Here is a 21,307-nt window from a genome sequence, read left to right as displayed (position 1 = left end):
TTTAAAAGGACACCTCCTTCCACCTGCTTTTGATACCATTTTTTCCCAATGCCATCCTCTAAAAATATGTCCCTGCTTTTCTTCCCAAGGTGCAAGGGGGCAGGGTGGGATAGAACTGGCAGCTCCATTTCTAAAGGCTTCTGAAGGCTCTTTTGAAGAGCATTTTGAAAAAAAACAGAAAGTCCAAAGCAAATGCCACAGTGAAAGAGCCAAGGTTGCAAAATCAAATTCAGTAAACTCGAGCCCAGGAGCTCTTGGGAGCAGCTGAGGACACAGTTGAGCTGCTCCTACCCAAGGAAGTCATGGGTGTCTGCAGTACCTGCCCTTATCTGGAGATCTACCATGGCATGCTCATCTACAAACTGTTAGCTCTCAAAAAAAAACATGTGTAATAATTTCTAGAAAAGCAAAAAACAGGGACTAGAAATACCTCTGCTGCCTGTACATTTAATTTTCATCGAACATGCTCGTGGCTAGGCAGCTAAGCATCAGCATAAGCAGGGCTGTGTCAGGGACAGGGCATGCTAAAGCCACCCCAGGAGGGGATGGACTGCCTGCACCACACCTAAGTGTGCCCCACACGTGCTGGCAGATGAAGGTCATGACAGGTCAGGGAGCCTGGCAGCCTCCAAAGGGAAAGGATCAGACCATCCCTAAGAGCCCCTTAACTCAAAAACCTATCTACTGACTCTGTAAGTGTGGGCTGGGGGAGTTTGCACAAGGGAAATCTGCACAAAGCCTCCAGAACTGGCTCAGACACTAAATTTTCTCTGGCATTCCAGCAATTTAATTCCACACAGACATTTTAATTCCATCTGTGTGGTACAGTGGCACACTGTACCCATAACCCACAGCCCAAGGCCCACTCAAACTCCCATTCCAGCAGGGGAATCTCTTGCAAAAGCACCCACAGGTGCTACCTGCTCCCCAGGCACCCAGAGCAGCTCAAGAATCACACCTGCCACTTTCAGCCTTAGATTTAAGGAGACCCTGCTAAGCACAAAGCTGAGTGAGATCACAGCTGGTCCAGGGCCAGAAAGTAATGGTGCAGTAATGGTTTTATTGGCTTTTTGAGAAGGAGCTGTTTGATTTCAGAGAGAGGAGAGTCAACAGCAGCGTTTGCTCCCGCTAATCCCATTTCCAGCAGCACTGAGTGAAAGGCACTTGGGCACAAAGCTGTGCTCGATGTCTCTCTGTTTACCCAGGGTTACATTAGGAGCCCAAGAGCATCTGAATACAGCCCATGGCAAGAACTGAGGCTTTGCAAATGGCTCCTGGAGCACCAGGCTTATGGGAAGAGATATTCCAGTGTTTCCAGCAAGTTGTTGGCAGCCCAACTTTCTACAAGTGCTTCAGAATTAACAGAATAAATGTGCAGGAAGGGGAAGGGAAAGATCTAAAAATGTAAAACTAGCTCCTTTTTGTAAAAAAAAAAAAAGATCTGCATTTAGATGCACAAGTTTTAGATGTGCAAATTTAAGACATTCTCTATTGAGGCAAGCACTGCAGATAACAAGTGTTGACCAGATAATCTGGTTAATTGTAAATAATGTATTTACCTTAAGCAAAAAGAATTCAAATGCAAAAGGCTGAATTTGGCCTGGGTGAGGAGGGGCTCTTGTAAAGGGCAAATTACAGCAGAAGTTACTCTGACCATGATCTGCCCCATTGTCCACAAAATAAGTTACTTTAAGAAACAAATTACAACCAAGTCTGGTATAACAGCTCTTTTATTTCAGTGCCTAAAACACAAAAGGAGGGCTTGCATTTCAACATCAGAACCATGCAAAGCACCTACACACCGAAAAAGAGATATTTAACGAGTGTCTCTCTCCTGCTACATGTGGAAAATTGAGGCAGGAAGACTCCGTTTTCCTGTGCGTTCTTCTATGTCCTTTCACAAATCAACCAGCTGTGAGGGGTGATAATTAACCTTCATTCCAAACCAAATCATTTGCCACTGAACAGTATTCCACGCTGCCCTAAGCTCCTAAAATATGCTCCTGTAAACTTGATCCAGGACCCAGTTCTGCTCTCTGTTTACAAGGATGAAGTCCCAGACATCTCCAGCTACAGGGCAGACTTTAATCAGAGGTACTGAATCAATGAGAGTAGAATTTGGCTCAAAGGATGAGTGTCTCCTCCATACAGAGGCCAGGAAAAGGCCCTTATTAGTGTCCCAGAGAGGGGGATGTAGAGATCACCCTAGGCTCAGAGAATTGTCATGTGCACAGAGGACAACTAGACATCCTGAACTATTAAAAAACAGTGGTATAGAAAAATAAAAGGCATAAAATACCGAACCAAAAAGGTTCCAAATAAGGCATCAGCAGGTCCCAACTGGATGTGCTCCTGTTACGTATGTCACCCTCCCAGCCAGGGGGGTTAGGAATGATGCATTAGGATTGTATTTCTGACCTCAATCATTAAGCCCTCCGAGCAACCAGAAGGGTTCAAGTTCTCTTCGAGAAAAAAGAAAAAAAGAAAAAAAAAAGCAAACACGTAACCAGGGAGTACTCTTTTTGGTAAGTATTTCTTAGAAAATAAAATAAAAACATTAAAGCAATTTGTTTAAATGATTCATTAAAAAATGACAACGTTCCTGTAAAGTAAAAATATATATATAGAAATAGATTCTTTTTTTTTTTCATTTGTTTGTCTGTTTTTTTTTTTATAAAAAGACATTCAGTAACACATCAGCGGATTCTGATCAGCTTCCCATCAGTCTCCTGTGATAACCGCTGCTTGTTAAGGCAAAACATCGGGTTGGCACCTTTACAACAGCTGAATCCAACTGGGCTGAAGGCAAGGCAGAGCCAGCAGAGCCCTGTCAGCGAGGCTGCTTCTCCCTCACGCTGACCGAGCCGTCCTCCATCCCAAAATACACCACCTCAGCCATGTCGATGAACAGCCCCGTCTCCACCACACCTGGGGAACAAGAGGTCACGGGCTGGTTAATGCCAGAGCCACCCCTTCACTTGGATCCTCTGCTCTGCCCCTCGTTTTGTTCATTAAAAGGCACAAGTGCCTCCATCAGAGGTTTGGAGAAGTGTCCAACACTGGGGGATGTTCTATCAGCCACTCCAGGAAGTCTTTCCCATGCAGCCACCCTCTGCTGCTGGAGAAACTCTCCAGAGACTGAGAAACAATTCCCAAAGTTCCCTCAACGTTCACACCACCCCAGACACCCCCATCACACCAACACAACCACGAATGAGGCATTTTCAGCCACCTGGTGACTCACAGGAGCAAGAGGAAGCTACACATGCACCCACAGGATTATTCCCTTTGCCTCTGAACACATTTAAAAGATCGTCCTGTTGGAGAACACCTGGATAACACTTGTTCAAATGTTAAGACTCTGCAGGTTTGATGCAACCTCTGCAATTTGTCACCCATTTGCAAATGTACCTGTGGTTGCATTTAATTGTGGGGTGAACTAGAACTTCCCAGTGATCACTGAGACACAGCCAGAGGCCAGAAAGGTGGATAGAAAGGGAGGACAAGGGTTACCACAACCACAGGGTGGCCAGAGCCCTGCTACCACCACTGTATTTAGGCTTTAACAGTTCTGCTCATCCACTTCTGTGTCGGGAAGATGCTCTTCTCCCCTCAGAAGGTCCATTTCTGAGCAGCAAACAGTGCTGAGACCATCTCCACACAGACACAATGGAATATGTCCCATCATTTCCCATTCCTTTCTCCACCACAAAGAAATGCAAGGAAGAAGTCCCTGCTGTTTCATTTGCAAACAGCATAACCAGCCACTGTTTGCCTCTTGCACAGAAACAGCTCTAATGATACAGGCATTTGTACAGCCTTGGGAAGCAACTGGATTAGGATAAGGAGCACCAGGGACAGCCCAGACCAGCAGCAGTCACTGGTTCATTTGGATCAGTCACTGGTTTGGGTAGATCTGCTTCTGCCAAAGGTCTGAACCTGCCATCTACTGCCAGAAGCAGCATCCTGGCAGTTTGCTCCTAGAGCAGGGAAAAAGAAAATGTGTGTATTTTCAGTAAATCAGCTTATAAGCACCACTGAGGGAAGCAAAGCCACTGAACAAAAGCAACTGGTGACTCTTCACCCAGCCTACACCCATGGCCTCTGCCTGCTCCTGTGTTTTAATTGTGGTGCCAGGACAATATATTGCTGCTTTGTGGGGATGTTGGGATTTGTGCAACAGGATCCCAACGTGTTCCTGCATGTTCTGACAACACATGAGCAGTCAGTGAAAGCACTTGTGTTATGAACTTCAGGGCCAGGCAGGCCTGGGATATACCCAAAGATAAAAGATACAACATGTATTCAAAAGCGGACCAGATGAAGAGCAGACTTTGCATAAGATAACCAGACAGACATCCAGACGCTGCTTCCCTGAAGTTCAGAGTGCCAGTGCCCCCAGGCAGACTTGGCTGGGCCAGAAGCAACTCTGGCCTGGGCAGCAGGTCTCGTGCAAGGCAGGAGTCCTTGCAGAGAGGCTGTTTTGTTTACAAACAGAGGGATCAACCACTGCTGCTCCTGCACAGCAAGAACTCGGATACGTTGCATCCCCACAGCAAAGTGAGCCTGTAGGGCTTCCCACTGGAAATGGGATGCAGAGCTGGAAAATACCATAACACAGTGCAAATCCTCCCTCCAGAGTCCACCAGTGTTTCCACTAAAAGCGACTCTCTAAATGGGAGAGCTAAGGAGAGTAAGGAAGAGCACAGGACTGTTGTGCCTAATGGGAAACAGCATCAACATCAACCACCATCAGCCCATGTTTTCATCACCGTATGAAAAAGCCATGTGGGTACAGTTGTGCCAGTTCAGCTGACAGATCTCTCAAGTAGAAACAAATGTAGGGACCCACAGCAGGGCAGTAAACACACACACATTTCCTTGTATCCAGGGGGAGCTCCCACAGTCCAGGTTGCCTAGCACAGACCAAACCTTAGCCAGCTTTTGTGGTTTTTTAAAAAATCACAGAAACTACCTGGTATCATTTTTATAGCAGTGTTCACTTCACTCCATTGATGAACCTTGTCAAACTTCCAGTCCAGGATGAAGTTCCCGTTGTCTGTCACCACAGGGCCCTGGGAAGCAAACCCAGTTGTCATGACATGAGCTCCTTGTCTCCTGAGCCCAGCCAGGGACAGTCACAGCCCTCGCTGGGACCAGCCATCCCCTCTGCAATGGTTTAGACTCATCATTCAAGTAAATCAGGACAGTCCACAACAACCATCACCCAGCATGAGCTGCCCCCCAGCTCAAGACCCTCTCTGGCAGCACAGACTGCCCTCCAGCACCCCAAAATCCCCACAGAGCAGCAGGTCAGACCCAGACTGGCAATCCCTCTGCTCCCTGCTCTGGGATGCTTCTTTAGGAGATGTGAGACAGAGAGGCTTTCAAAGAGGTCTGAACACCTAAACACACAGTTCATTAACCAAGGTATAATTGGGAGAAATAACACAGGATGCCTCTCTGGGAGTGAAAGCCCAGAATTCCACTAGATGAAAGGCCAGAACTCTGGTCCTGCATTTGCCCACGTTCAGGTGGTTCCTCTGGGGCAGCAGGGCTGATAGGGGCACTCACTGCTTTGCTGACAGCCATCCGCAGCTCCACCACACCTCCAAATTTTCTGGTCAGGGCTCTGGTGACAGGGACATAAGCCATGGGGATGACCTCAATCGGAATTCCTTTCTTCCACTGCTCCCCAAGGTTCTCTGATTTTTTCCTGAGGACACAGTTTGAGGTGGGATTGGTGTTGGACATTATGTTAACATCACCCCAGTCTCTCTTGCAAACCCCTCAGGCACAAGGCCCTGGAGGACACAGTGGTCAGTTCACATGTGCCCATGTACAGGAGGAGCCTGTTTAATGTATGATGCTCTGTTGACTCACAAGCCATGTTTTGACGTGTTTTGGACAAGGACAGGAGTTGTTTTTCCCACAGCCCCATGGCTGTTTGTACAGAACAGGAAATTTATCCTGTGCTGACAATCACTGAGCTCAGACAGCAGAGCAGCCATTTGCCCACAAGCTCTGCTCACTCCCAAGCAGGCCTGCTGAGTTGAAAATTAAGAAAAAAAGAGAAACTGAAATGCTGAAGCACTGTGAGCCAGGCTCATTTCCACCTATTCCTGCTCCCCTGACCCATTGGAGGGACAATAATGGCCTAACACAGGACCATCCAAATCCTCCCAGAGGTATACTGGTAGTATTTTCACCTGTAATCCGCAATAACAATGAAGCACTTTGCATATCCTGCAACTATCTTCTCCTGTGTCAAGCAGCCACTGCAAGGGAGAAAAAAATAAAAATAAAACCAGGAAACATCAGACTGCTCCTCCCTGTGCCTGATGGCCTCAAAGTCCAGTCCCCTCCACCACACGCTTGCTGGTTTTGGTGCTGCCATTGCCCCTCTCCTTATCCTCACACATCACTTTATCCCCCTTGTTCCTTGCACACACCCTTGGTCAGGGGCCATCTCCCACAGTGGGTGCACACACAGCCCTGCACAGGGTCCCCTCAGCCTCTCCAGCCCACCCCAGAGAGATCCACAGGCAGACAGAGGTCCCCACCCACCAGCCCCGTGCACAGACAGACAGACAGACAGCAGGGCTCACCCGCCACCTTTGATAAGGTTGAGGTCAGAGTCCACTTCGTCTGCTCCATCGATGGCAACGTCAAGCTGTGGGAAAAGGAGAAGCCACTCTAACCCACAGGCATGTGAGAAGAGGAGGAAGAGAAACTACTACCAACTGCAGGCCTGCAAGGCACATCACATCAGCCTCTAGCATCATTTAAGGACCAGCAGGCAAGATTTTCCCAGGGAAAATCCTGGCGACAGTTCAGCAGCACAATATCCCTGCCTCAGGCCAGCAAGCCTCAGTCTGGATGAGATGCCTAACACCTGGAGAAAACACAGTCCAGCAACCTACTTGCCATCTGTCCTAGTTAGGACAGCTGAGATCAGTTCATCATGGTGGGTGTAACCCAAAACTGTATTCTATAGCCTTCCATGTCATTTCCCAGAAACCAGACTATTGTTGTCAATAGACTATTCGCACCCTCTGCCCATAGAGCATGGTGGGTGTAACCCAAAACTGTATTCTATAGCCTTCCATGTCATTTCCCAGAAACTAGACTACTGTTGTCAATAGACTATTCGCACCCTCTGCCCATAGAGCCTGACTCCTCAGGCTATAAACTAGGTGTTAAGAGGCCTGTGAGATAGGAGGATGTTTCTGTCCTCACACCCTTTGTGAAACTCCCCGCCCTGAGGAGAATACCAAGCATTCCTGCCTGAACTGGAGGATATATAATCTTGGAGTTTTGGAACATTTTTCAACCCACTCGTGGGATCCAGAGGAAGGCTGCATCTCATCGCTCTCAACCAGACTTAGACCACCACTGGACTGCGATCACCAGTTCTGGCCAGACTGCAGCAGCTCTCCCACCAGCAGGTTCTTCCCCTCTCCCTTTACTTTGGACTCAAACAGGGCCCAAGGAACACCACTTTGTTCAGGCCCCAGGGTACTGGGTTACACATTTGGGTTTTTGTGGGTTGAGACCAATTGTTTGTTTGTATTATTGTACTTACTGTATTATTTTAATAAATTGTTATTCTGACTTATAATCTCTCCTTTGAGTTGGGTTCATTCCCCCTGCTGGTTAACTTTTAAACCAGCACACCATCTAAACGGACAAGAACTAGGACAAGACTAAGGCTTGGGGGAAAAAATAAACTAAGCTTGTTAGAATCATAAAATCCTTAAGGTTGGACAAGACCCTCTAAGATCATTGAGTCCAAACATTAAACTAACACTGCCCGGTCCCTACTAATCCATGTCCCTAAGCATCATATCTATGTGGTTTTTGTACAGTGCCAGGGATGGTGATTCCAACACTTCCCTGGGCAGCCTGTTCCAATGCTTGACCACCCTTTCAGCAAAGAAATTTTTCCCCAGTATCCAGTCTAAACCTCCCCTGGTGCAACTTGTGGCCGTTTCCTCTTGTCCTAACTCACGAGTTCTCACTCGTGTTCTGCAGTGTGGCTGCCCAAGCTCATCCTCAGGGGAGGACAAAGGAGCCTGATGCTTTATGAAGGACCAGGCGAGAGGAAGGTCAGGTGAGGTCTCACCTCTGCACTCCCACTTACCTCTGGATGTCGGTCCAAGTCACTTAGTGTTAAGCCGTTCTGCAGGATCAGCTGACGGGCCTGTGCACCAAGAAGACAGCAAACACCATTTACCAGGGGCAGGAAAGGAAAACAGGCTTGTGGTGTCATTGCCCAGCTGCAGCAAGGATGGGGTCTCCCTGGGAGAGCTCCACTGCTCCTCCCTGAGGAGGGGCTGCAGCCAGCAGCAGGAACAGCAAGGAGAAAATTATGCTTCCAGACCAGAGTATTTTAATCAAAATAAAACCCTGCTGCTGATGTGAATTAAAATGCTCAGATGGTGCAACAGGAATCCTGGGTTCAGGTCTCTCCATACTAAATAGCAAGAGGCCCCATGAGCTTGGTGGGAATTACCTGCATCTAAGCACTAAAGCAGATATGGAATTTTTGAGTCCTGTGTTATTTCAGCTCGGAAATCATTCTCCCTTGCACTCATCCAGCCCCTCTGATCTCCTTTGGCTGAAAAATGTGAGCAAGAAAATTAAATATTTACACCACAGCAATGTGGGACTAACAATGAAAATATTTTTCATATAAACAAAAAACAAAAAACAAAAAGGGGAAAAGCGCAACTCGAAAGTGTGGAAAAAAGTGTGGGAAGCTCCTGAAACAGCTACTTGGTGGCTCTGATCTGCTTTTCCTGAAGGGGCTGAGTATTTCCCTCTAGTGGCAACACATCACAGAGTGCCCAGAGCTGCCCTCTGCTCCGTCCCTCAGTTTAAATCGGGAATCACAGAATTGTTCAGGTTGTAAAAAAACCCCTAATATCATAAATCCAACCATTAACCCAGAACTGCCACAGTCACCACTAAACACTGTCCCCAAGTGCCACATCTACGCGCCTCTTCAATACTTCCAGGGATAGGGACTCCACCACTGCCCCGGGCAGCCTGTTCCAGTGCTTGGCCACCCTTTTCACGAAGAAACTTTTCCTAATACCCAATCTAAACCTCTCCTGGCACAACTTGAGGCCATTTCCTCTTTCCCTGTCACTTGTTACTTGGGAGAAGAGACCCATCCCCACCTGGCTACAACCTCTCATCAGGGAGTTGTGGAGAGCAGTAAGGTCATCTCCAAGCCTGCTCTTCTCCAGGCTCAACACCTCCAGCTCCCTCAGCTGCTCCTCAAAGGACTTGTGCTCCAGACCCTCCCCCAGGTCTGTTGCCCCTCTCTGGACATGCTCCAGCATCTCAATGTCCTTCTTGCCCCAAAGGACCCAGAACTGGACACAGCACTCAAGGTGTGGCCTCACCAGTGCCCAGGACAGGGAAGAATCACTGCCTTGGTCCTGCTGGTCACACGATTGTTGATCCAAGCCAGGATGCCCTTGGCCTTCTTGGTCACCTGGGCACACGCTCCTGGCTCGTATTCAGCCACTATGGGACCAGCACCCCCAAGTCCTTTCCTGCTGGGTAGCTTTCCAGCCCCTCTTCCCCCAGCCTGGAGCTCTCATGGGGTTGTTGTGATCAAAGGCATTTGGCCTTGTTGAACCTCATTCTACTGGCCTCAGCCCAGTGGAATCTCTGCAGCCTGTCCAGATCCCTCTGCAGATCAACACTCCCACCCACCTTGCTGTCATCTGCAGAATCCTGAACTGGTTGAATTTTCTATGTAACAAATTATCATCTAAGAGAGACTCCCTCCTTGCACAGACTCTGCTCAAGTCCAAACTTGCCACCATGCTGTAGCTGGACCAAGAAAGCCCAGTGTGACAGCCTGGATCAACTGATTCCCTTGGATTTTACCCACCAACACTAACAAAGTGCATCAGTCACATGTATTGGCATCCCAGAACCGTTAGAATTAGCAGGTGGTACTCCTGGCAATGAGATATGATTTCAATAGTTTAACATGGCATTTCATAGCATGCAGCTTTAACACCCAGGGGCTGTGGGAACCTAAGGACTCACAAAATAGAAGGAATAAAAATCAGTGGGTTGACATTCATCACATGGTGTCCACATAAAGAAGATTTCAGGGATCTGGGAATTGAAAGCATTGAAAAACACGGTGCTGCACATGCAGGCCAGATCCTGAACAGGCTTAGAGTCAGCAAGTGTGGAAACGAGGTGTCTTGGCTTTCCTCAGGCTCTGCTTGCAAGGCCAGCAGGATTCAAAAGCAGAGCTCCCACAACTGGGGGAAAGGTGGTGGTAACTGCACAGCACTTGCCAGGAACAGTCCCACTCCGTGCTCTGGGCACACGTCCAGGTGAAAAGAAACCACGCAAAAGCCAAGGGACAGATACTTACCCCGGCTCTAGCTTTACTGGTGGTGGTGGAATAACCCAACCTGACAACAGGGAAGGGAGGAGTATAAAAGCCCACTGAAACCAATTCTTCCTTGCCAGTGACCTCAGGCAGCCATTTACACCTGTACGTAGTGAAAATAAGATGCTGTTTTGCTGACTTGGGAACGCTTCAGTAGGAGTTGGTCGAGGTCTAAGAGACTGCAAAAGACACGAGGCAGCCCCATGCTGGGGATATTGGCTGTGGATCTATCTCTTCCCTTTAACAGCAACCTTTTTGTTTTACTGGTAAGAAGCTCTGTAGTGGTAAATGAACTACAGCGACAATTCAAGGCAGGACAGGCTCCAGCTCACGTTCAGTACAGGAGCTTTATCAATTTTCTTTAAGACCTACAGGCTGAACTCAGAGCACTTTGCCTATGTTCAAAGGGAACATGGTATTAGGATGGGAATATAACAGGATGGGAAGAATTTTAGACAGTTTGAAGACAAGACTCACCACAAGTCCATATATGCAACAGAAGTAGTGATATAGGCTAAAAAATTTTTTTTTTCACTTTTTGCCCTTTGCAGCACCTTGCATTATACTCCAGTTGGCCACTGGATGCTTGCAACAGTTGGGAAGACAGAGAGTCCTGTCACTCTACACTCACATTTAAACATCTGCAGGGTAAGAGGATGTTAAGTTTTCATAAGATTTTAGGATAATTCAGGTTGGTCGCTATCTAACCTCCAGGTCAAAGCAGGGTCAGCTACCAGGTTACTCAAGGTTTTACCCACTCTGTTCTTTCCTGAAAACCTCACAGCACAGGCTCTGCACCTTCTCCTGCACTGCTGGACTGTCCTCACAGTGACACCGTTGTGACAAAAGTACAATCCCCAAGTCCACACCAGGACTAAGAGAAGGACAAACCCAATTCCTTGAGCAGGGTATTGCCACCCAGCCCTGAAAACCCCCCTGTGTGGTCCCCATCATGACACCTCTCCCTGCCCACAGGGAGGTTCCCACCTCAGGGAACTGAGGCAAAGAGACCAAAGCCAGTTGCCAAAGGCGTGGAAGAAGCTCAGAAGTTTCCCCAGCAGCTCTGCATTTCACCACCAAGCCAGGTTCCCCCTTTCCCTGCAAACCTCTCTACATCTGGCTTGGTATGAACCACTTCCTGCAAAAGCTGTGCAGCAAAGGAAAGGTTAAGCCAATTTCTCTTCTGCAATTTCTTATAAAATCCAGCTGAAGCATTTTAAGCTCCTCCTGAAAACAGAGGAGCTCGCTATTATTCTTTAAGGCTTTCAGGGCTTGATACAGACTCAAAGAGTCTCCAGTGAGCTTTGCATTACGAGTCTGGTTCACCACTAAACAGCGTTTTCCTGCAAGTGGGATCCAGAGGAAGCCACACACCAACCCTGACACAACCAGCCTTACCACACTGGTTCAAAACACACCTCCCAGCCCTAGGGCACCCCTGAGTTCAGGTCAGGGTAACACAGCACCATCACCTCCATGGGATCTCTCTGCAGGCTGCATCACAATTGCTTTCACCAGTGCTTTTGGTTAACTCACCAAGGGGAAGATCCACTCCATGAGCGGAATGGCAGAAAGCAAAGGAGGAAAGTGCTCACCTGAAAAGACGTAGGGATGCAGACAATTGTCAGGTTTTCCTCTTTAACCCGCTCAGCTGCAGGGAAAAAAAAGCAGAAGCCTTGGTTTGTTCATTATAGAACGAAAAAACACACCAACTTTCACTTTAAGAAGTCTCAGTTTGGAGCAGCCCCTCTGATTCATTTCAATTACTTGCTTGGCTTGCAAATAACTCAGTCACGCTCAAAATGCAAACAGGTGCCACCCTGCTTAGACTGAGGCTCAGTTTCAACAGTCAGAAATGTTCAAACACCCACCCTGGCTCAGCCCAAGCCACCATGAGCCATTAACCTTTATGTCTCCAGCAGAAGAGGAGCCCCATCAGCAAATCCCCACCTGGGAAATTAGTCCCACGCCCCTCTCTCACTCCATTAGACAGGTTTTTGCTGCTCTCCGTGTAAACAGAGAGCTCCAGCAGCTGTCTGAAAGGTTTGCTGGCTTGTTGCCCTGGGGACATCACATTAATTTATTATAGAACATTTAAATATATGGCAGGGAAAGGACTAATAAAGTACAGTATTCCATTAAATGGAAGGAAATATTTCCTCCCTGAGGCTAACCTCAAATGACTAAAATCTATTACTAAGATATCATTATGGACAAAATGTTATTTTAGTAATTACAATACTTAGGCACAAGCCAACAGCCCGAGAGTCAGCAAGAGCACCAGAGCAAGCCAAGGTAACGCTGCTGCTGGAAGGACTGAAGATGCAATACATGAGGCTGTACATTGTTACAAGCCACATCCCTGTGCAAACGCAGTCAGGAGACGTGAAAAGCCAGAATTTGCAGCCTGGAACAGGCACTCCTCTTTAAATACAATACCCATTTATTTAGAGGCTGATTCTGTGTTCAGGGCGGGGGTGGGTGGTTGCAACACTGAGTGGTTGCAACACTGAGCCAAACCCAGAAGGCTGAACCGCAGCTCCCAGAAAATTAAAGGGTATCACACACACACACAGAGCTTGGGGCCAGGTGGGTGCCAAGGGACAGGCACAGCACCAGCCCTGCTGTGTCCCTGCAAAGTGAAGAGATGCCTCGTGCTCAGACCTCAGACCTCAGCCCAGCGTGGGCTGCGGGACGGCTCTGCCCAGGGCAGCTGGAGGTCACAAGGGGACTCCCCACCCATGCAGAGCCACCCAGGTGTGAAACACTGAACTCTGCTGCCCAGGGAAGTGGTGGAATCTTCATAGCTGGAGGTGTTTAAAATATGTGCGGATGCAGCACTTGGGAATATGGTTTAGTGGTGAACATGGTGATGCTGGCTTAATGGTTGGATTCGATGATCTTGGAGGTCTTTCCCAACATTTATGATTCTGTTCATTCCCCCTCTGTGTCCAAACAAGACCCCCAAGAACAACAGGGCTGATCCTGCACTCCCAACCTGCCATGGCACCCACAGCTGCTCTGTTCCACATCCAAGGACATCCAAGGTTCAGCACTCCCACAAGCAGATCTGCCCTGGGGCTGAGAGTGCCCTGCAAAGGAACTTTAAACCTCTGCATACTCTGTAATGGGGCGTGAGGATAATTAACCCTCACATTCACTTTGCAAAATTGCATTTGCCTCACTTGAATATTTTACTGAAATTTTCTGAATCACACCCTGAGCAAACCTGCCCCTGGGGCGAGCAGATAAACCTGGCTGTGGGGTATATAAATAAAATGCAGGAGGATTTCACATTCCTCGTTTTCATTACACCTCAGCAGGCCCCTCAGTGTGAATCAGGTGGATGTGGGAAGCAGTGTGAGCCACAGATGAATGGGTTAAAGGAAGCAGAGCAGCTGCATGGCTCAAAGCCACACAGCAAGTCAGCACTGGGCAGAGCTGGGCAAAGCTGGAATAAGACCGAGGAGTTTAGCTCCAGTTTGTGCTGGGTGCCAGCAGAGCGCTTTTCCTGGCTGTATGGGCAGAACAGGTGGCAAATCATTACCTCCTCAGAATTCTCTATACCATAAATTTGGAGCCCTGTTTTAACCTTCAGCTTCAAGCAGTCCGTAATGAGGGGCAAACAACACCCCAAACAATGACCCAAGGCATGAGCTGTAAGTCAGCATCCAGATGATTTAGTGTGTTTTTCAAGTAGTTGGGACAGATGGACAAGAGGACTGTTTGTGGTGGGAGGGCCAGGAAGGGGAGCACAAGGGGAGCACCCTACCTAATCGATGCACCGCGTGTACAATCGTAGAACCGCTTCCGATCCCGAGAACTTGATTGTTCTGCAAATCAAAGAGAGACAGAGAGAGCTGTTACTGGGGGCTCAGCACACAAGCTGTCCACTTTTTCTGGTAAAACTGATATTATAAACACATGCAAGAGGAGCCTTGCCCAGAGATGCAAGGCGATACACAACACTGCAGGCAAGGAAGGGAACACGCTGTGCCAGCGAGGGCACGACCGTGGTCCACGGCCAAGGGATTTTAAGCAACTTGCCCTCTCATTAAAAAACATGTGCTTGCTAATTACCACCGAGCTCTGATCTCGGGGTGTTCAGTGCATACTCATGGCTAGTTGCTGGCACTCCATCCATCCTCTCCTGCCGGAAAGCTGTGAGTTTCAAACAACACCACAGAGGAAGTAGCAGAAACAACCTCAAGATAACATCTCCCAAGGAAGCCGAACAGCAAAAGCCTGGGTGGGTTTGCTGCCAACTATATTGTTAGTAAACAGCACAGATGCACCAGCAGCCAAAGCAGAGAGCACAGCAGCTGTTCCTGTGGATAATAAAAACTGTTCTCCAAAACAGAGTGTAAAACTGCCTATATGAGAGTCCAGCAACACTCTGAAGGTGGGTGAGCCTGGCAGCATGTGATGAAGAGGATCAAATTTTAACTACAGCTCCAACCTGGCCTTTCTCTGCTTATGGTCTGGTTTAAGAAGGATCGTTACTGTCTCATCTGTAACACAGGTATGCTCCTAAAGGGTGCTGCAGACTGAGGGTGGATGGGTGCACTTGTGTTACTTCTGCAAGACGTCTCCTCTGCCACATAAATCTCTGTTTATTATCAGCTCAGTCTCCCACTCCCTGTAGCCTCTTGCACTTTTTCCATTTTCAGTGTAATTCCCTTCCTTTGGATGGGATCCAAAGCTTAAATTGACTTAAAGAGGCCCAGGATCACTACAGAGACTTCATATGAAAAAGACTTGGAGCCAGCCAGAGATGCAGGCACAGAGCTGTTGTGCATTATCTCTTGGACATTGGGCAGATCTGGAGCTCTTTCCCCATGTGCAGCAAATCCAGAGTTTGGCAGCTGTGGAAAAAGCCACACCTGCAGCACTTCAACCAGCTAAAGTCTTTCTGGCATGCTACTTTGCCTGGAAAGGTGGAGTTCAAGATAGGTCACACTCCCCCAGGATTACTCATTTCTCTTGCTTCTGCAGGTTAAAAGCTTAAAGAAAACAGATCTACAAAACCAGACTCAGCTTACAGCCCAGCCCTCGCCAGCTCTGCAAAAGATGGGCAAAGCAAGAGCTGCACACCTGGGCATTGCCAGCAGAAACCCAACAGCTCCAGAGGTTTCTCATTTCCACCAGACCATCAGGCAGAGCCAAGCACAGCCAGCCAAGGGGCAAGCAAAGCTACACAGAGGCTGGCAGGACACGGGCAGTACCAGTGTTCCCAAGAAACTCGTTTCAATCTGGGAAGAGGCAGTTTCTTCTCTTTGCCCTCATTTCTGCAGTGTGGGACAGCTTCCTGGAGCAGCTGGGTGCCCTAAAGGGATGGGGAAAGAGCCTCAGCATCAGCCACTCCACTGTAATGAAAGGAGAGGAGTTCACAAGGGTCCCAGCTGATCCCATCCCACAAGGGTCCCAGCCACTGATCAGTGATGAGGGGTGAAACACTCTCCCTTAGGTGACAGTATGAGCTTGGACAAGGTGGATTTCCCAGAAAAACAGTTTAAAGTCAGTCTAAACAGATGCTGTCACAACTCCTGCCTTACTGCACCTCCCAGCTCTCCCTCCTCAGCTCCAACCCCAGCTAAAGCAGGGGCAAAACCAACCAAAAAACATCCACTTCTAAAAATAGGGGCAGGGCAAACACTGGCAAGAAGCAGAGCACTGAAGGAGCAGCACCTCATGCAAAAAAATTACATTTCAGATTGCTTACCAAAACCCCAGCAAACAAAACCAAGGCACTGAGACACAGCACAGCTGAGGACCCACGTATGGGTGAAGATGGCAGCAACCACAGCATTTTCTCAGCTAACCCAAGGGCCTAAAGACACTGCCCAGCATTATAGAAGCTGAAAAGGCAACACATCGAGCAGTATCGGCACAGGGGTGGACTGGTCCAGCGTTAGTTTCCAAGATTGGAGAGCAAAGAGTTCCTGCTAAAAGCAAGAGATAAATATAGAGCAAAGCCCAAAGCTTGCTCAGTCCTCTCTGGGGCAGAAGGATCTTGAGTTCTCACCCGTATTTTCATTTCTAACGGAGGCACTCGCAAGGCCTGCCTTCAGAGGTGTTGTATAAATGCAAAGCCAGCTGTCCCCAAGCAGCTTACAGCTCTAAAGCCCCAAGCCCTGTGGCAGCACTGCTCCTCTGAGCTGTCATGGCCTCACAGCCCATGGTTTCCGAGGTTGGTCATCTCCGTGTCTGCTCCAGAATGCAGAAACTCCACTCCCACAGCTGTCTGTGGACAAGTGCTGTGGGTACACAACCCGGCTTTAATTAAAAAAAATAAAGAGAAACAAGTTCTCCTCTCCTAATCCCTCCACCCACCCTCAGGTTTACACCTGCCAAAGGGTGCACAAGGAGCTGCTGTGCTGGCACAGGCACGGATGGGTGTGAAGGAGGATGCCAAGAGAGGACCCTCACCCAGCACCAAGCCCCCAGTGCCACAGATTTTCAGCACAGTTAAGCAAGAGAGATTTGTCCAGCAGAACCAAACTCTGAAGTCAGTGGCTTCTCTCACATGTCCCTGCTGTGCAAGGAAGGAAGCCTGTAGCTTTGTTTTCGGAGATAAGGTTGCTCCTTTGGTTAACAGTGATAACTAACAACCAAACACAAACTTGTCCATTACAAAGAGCAGTTGCACCCTGAGAGTGCAAACTGACAGCCAAGACCATCCAGCTCCTTGGCATTGACTCTAACCTCCTTCTCCACCACTGGTTCAAGCCAACTTGCACAACAAGCATTGGGGTATTGCCCCAGACACTGCCTAATTTACTTAATCAGCATCATTAGCTGGGCACTGAACTTCAATCAGCTGGAGAAACATTATCCTAAGTTCGTTTGACCATAAAACACCACAAAGGCCAGCTATCTCACTAGGAAAAGTCCTGGCTTTACCCCAAATAAAAGGCACACTGAGCTCAGGATAACTCGCAGCAGCAGCTGTGCCTTGGCTCCACAACTTGCAACAAAAGTCACAGAATCACAGACTATGCCGAGTTGGAAGGGACCCCCAAGGCTCCTCGAGTCCAACCCTTAGCCCTGCATAGGACCAACCCCCAAAAGTCACACCCTGTGCTCGAGAGTATCATCCAATTCCTTCTTGAACTCTGGCAGCCTTGGTGCTGTGACCATTTCCCTGAGGAGCCTGTTCCAGCATCCAACCACCCTTGGTGTGAAGAACCTTTTTCTAACATCCAGCCTAAACCTCCCCTGACATAACTTCCTTCCGCAACCCCTCAATGCACAATTTTTGCTTGCCTTGGGTAAGAAAGGGGATTTTTATGCAGCTGTCAGAACCCCCAGGCTCCCCCATCCCACAAACTACTTTTGATCATGTTAGCCTGGCAGGGTGTGCTCTCAGGCAGGGACAGACTGCTCAGAGGAACGAGGCTGCAAAACAAGCCAAACTTTTATAGGACATACAGCCCTCAGCAACTGAACCTCAGAACACTAACCTCGTGAGAGGGAGCAGGAAGGGGAAGGGAATTTCCCCCCCCCCCCAACTGCTAATATCTAACTCCTTGGCAGCAACTCTTCACCCTGGTTTCATCACTGCTGTTGCAAAAGGGCTTGCACAGCAAACACTGTGATAAACCCCTGTGGGACGTTAACCGTTGATCCTCCAAGCCTTCATGATCAGGCTGTGCCAAACCTCGAGCAGCTCAAGTCCTATCTGACATTCAAGCCCCTTGCTGCACTCCCCTCCCTGCAGAGGACAGGACACCACTCCCTGGTTTGGGGCTGTTGCTTGGGTGCTCAGAAACAGGGTGCAGCAGCAGAGCATTTGGACTTGGACTTGGAGAAAGGAGCAGGGCACGACATCAGCCTGAACTCCCACCACAGCCCAGCTCGCAGGAGGGTGCACGGTGAAAGTCTGGAGGTGCAAGACACTACCCCAAATCAGTGTGCATGGTGCTGAGCTGGGCAAGGCATGGAGCTGCTGCCAGGGAGGTGATCAGTACGGAAGGGAAAAGTAGTTTTCTCCCTTCATTTCAACTAAAGGAGTACAGTCCAAAACAAAGGAGAAAGTGGCTCTGTCCGTTCACCCCAGGGTCCATCCTTGTACTCCAGGACTGTCCATGTTCCAAGTGGGGTTGTCCGTGCACCTCACAACCCATCCACGCACCTCAGGGCTGCTCCATGCACTGGAGGGGTCCGTGCAAACTGAAGCCTGTTCATGCACTGGGCGGCTCCGGGCACCCCATGGCTGCTTCATGTACTGGGGAGTCCCGGCAGTCCTGAGCCTGCCCCTGAATCCTGGAGTCACTCTGTGTGCTGGGGGATCTGTGCATCCCGGAGCCCATCCATGCACTGGGAAGCTCCGTGCACCCCACAGCCCCTCCACGCACTGGGGAGTCCAGCACCCCAGCCTGTCCCCGCACCCGGAGCTGTTTCATGTGCTGGAAGGCTCCGTGCACCCCATGGCCCCTCTGTGCATTGAGGGGTCCTGGCACCCAAGAGCCTGTCCTTGCGCCCGGAGCCGCTCTGCAAATCCCGGGATCCGTCCGTGCCCCGGGAGGCTCCGTGCACGCCACAGCCGCTCCGTGCACTGGGGGGTCCCGGCATCCCAGAGCCTGTCCCGGCATCCGGGGGCCACTCTGCGTACTGGGGGATCCGCGCACCCCAGAGCCCGTCCATGCAATGGGAGGCTCCGTGCACCCCCCGGCCGCTCCGTGTACTGGAGGGGGGTCCCGGCACTCCAGAGGCTGTCCCGACACCCCGAGGCCACTCTGTCTACCGGGGACTCCATGTACGCCAATGCCACTGTATGAACTGGCGGGGAAGGGTCCCGGCACCCCAGAGCCTGTCCCGGCACCCCCGAGCCACTCCGTGCACTTGGAAGCCCCGTGCACCCCACAGCCGTTCCGTGCACTGGGGGGCCCGGCATCCCAGAGCCTGTCCCTGCATCCCGGGGACACTTTGTAGAAGGGACTCCGTGGACCCCAGTGCCACTCCATGAATTGGCGGGGAAGGGTCCCGACACCCCAGAGCCCGTCCTGGCATCCCGGAGCCGCTCCGTGTACTGGCGGAGGAGAGGTGTCCCGGCACCTCAGAGTCTGTCCCGGCACCCCCGAGCCACTCCATGTGCTTGGAAGCTCCGTGCACTCCATGGCCACCGCGTGGACTGTGGGGTCCCCCTGTACCCCGCAGCCGCTCTGTGCTCTGGGGAGTCCCGGTACCCCCCAGAGCCTGTCCGGGCCCCCCGGAGCTGCTCCATACACTTGGAAGCTCAGTGCACCCCATGGCTGCTCCCTGCAGCGGGGGGTCCCGGCACCCCAGAGCCTGTCCCTGCACCCCAGGGCCATTCTGTGCACTGGGGACTCCGTTCACCCCTACACCGCCCCGAGTATTGGCGGGCGAGGGGGAAGGGGGGCATCCCGGCACCCCAGAGCCTGTCCCGGCGTCCCGGAGCCGCTCCGTGCACTTGGAAGCTCCGTGTACCCCACAGCCGCTCCGTCTATTGGGGGGTCCCGGCACCCCAGAGCCTGTCCCGGCGTCCCGGAGCCGCTCCGTGCACTTGGAAGCTCCGTGCACCCCAAGGCCACTGCGTGCCTCGGGCGGTCGCCCTGCACCCCGCAGCCGCTCTGTGCTTTGGGGGGGGTCCCTGCACCCCAGAGCCGCTCCGTGCTCAGGGGGGTCCCTGCACCTTGGAGCCACACTCTGCTTTGGGGGGGTCCCCGCAGCCCCTCCGCGCACTCCGGGGTCCGCCCGTGCGCCCCGGGAGGCTCCGCGGCCCGGGCGCTCCGCGTCCCCCCGCAGCCGCCCCGAGCCCCCCGTGCCCCGCAGCATCGCCGGGGCCGCCTCACCTGGACGTGCTTGTCCACGGCGGCGCAGGCGGCCCGTCTCTTGGCCTCCTCTGCCATGGTGCCGCCGAGCCGCCCGCGGGCGAAGCCGCGCCGCGCCGCCGCCCGCCCCGCTCGGAGCCTCCCCGGCGGCCGGGCAGCCAGGGGCGTGCTGCGGAGCAGGGCGAGCCGGCCGGGGAGCCGCATGCCGCCGCGGCCCGCCCCCGGGGGGCTCTTCCTCACGGGCTGCAGGCCTGGGCCGTGCCGGCTCCTCTCCTCCTCCGCCACCGCCTCCTCCTTCTCCCTCCTCCGGGAGGATGGGACTTGTAGTGCTGGGAGCCGCGGAACTACAGCTCCCACAATGCCCGAGAGTCCCCCGAGCAACTTGTTGCATCGATGTATAGGCACGTATAAGAATCTATGGATCGGGCTTGACAGGGCGGGAGGGGTTGAGGCATTCCCGCAAGGTGTCCCACATGGAGGTGATAGGGGTGGAGAGAGGATGGCGGGGGTTACTGCAACTCACAGGTGTCGAGGAAGTTGAGTAAGAGCCTTTCCTGGACTTTAAACTTTGTAGCACGATTTCCCTCGGAAGTTGCAACATGAGCATGAAAACTGAGATTAGATCTGTTGGTTAGAGCATGGTGCTAAAAAAGACAAGGTCTGTGGGTTTGATCCCTGTATGGGCCATTTGCTTAAGAGCTGGATGTGATGATCCTTGTGGGTCCCTCCCAACTCAGAATATTCAGTGAAATTAAAACTTTCACCAGTCCTCTGAGCACGTATCAACCAGAACTCATTAGTCCTTCACCCCCCCTGCAGGAGGATCAGGATGAAACCCCATGGAAGTCTCCTGTCCTGAAGCACACAGACCCTTTTTTTCATGTACCGTATTTTTCCCCCTCTATCCTGGGTTGGCATCTGCTGAAATTATTTCTGAAACATATTAGAGAGGCAGATCAACCTTGAAGTCTTTCTGCAGCAGCATTTTCAGTCCTGGGAGCCACATAAGGACCAAGCCCAGGCACCTCAGTTTCTTTCCAGGCTGAAATCTCACCAAGGTGAATGAGAATTGCAGGTATTTACC

General features: G+C 50.8%; 1 protein-coding gene across 4 annotated transcripts; it reads right to left on the bottom strand.

The window, feature by feature from the left end:
* Positions 1 to 1,712: 1,712 nt before the first annotated feature.
* On the bottom strand, positions 1,713 to 20,733 carry RPIA (ribose 5-phosphate isomerase A). Of its 4 annotated transcripts, none has more exons than XM_051798258.1 (10): positions 20,245 to 20,733; positions 14,202 to 14,262; positions 12,380 to 12,490; positions 12,025 to 12,080; positions 8,144 to 8,203; positions 6,609 to 6,673; positions 6,210 to 6,278; positions 5,575 to 5,716; positions 4,976 to 5,075; positions 1,713 to 2,928 (listed from the first exon to the last, which is right to left on the bottom strand). In XM_051798258.1, the coding sequence occupies exons 1-10, from the start codon at positions 20,425 to 20,427 to the stop codon at positions 2,831 to 2,833; spliced, it is 945 nt and encodes a 314-aa protein (XP_051654218.1). In that variant the 5' UTR covers positions 20,428 to 20,733; the 3' UTR covers positions 1,713 to 2,830. The 4 variants fall into 4 exon arrangements, with proteins under 4 accessions (XP_051654218.1, XP_051654216.1, XP_051654219.1 ...); XM_051798256.1 differs by lacking the exon at positions 20,245 to 20,733 and adding an exon at positions 16,152 to 16,387; XM_051798259.1 differs by lacking the exon at positions 12,380 to 12,490 and having other exon boundaries at positions 20,245 to 20,730.
* Between the last annotated feature and the right edge of the window lie 574 nt (positions 20,734 to 21,307).

The sequence above is a fragment of the Manacus candei genome, unplaced genomic scaffold (genome assembly GCF_025592945.1).
Source record: "Manacus candei isolate 608988 ecotype Guabito, Panama unplaced genomic scaffold, ASM2559294v1 h1tg000048l, whole genome shotgun sequence".
Lineage (NCBI taxonomy): Eukaryota > Metazoa > Chordata > Aves > Passeriformes > Pipridae > Manacus > Manacus candei.
This window is presented reverse-complemented; position numbering and strand designations above follow the sequence as displayed.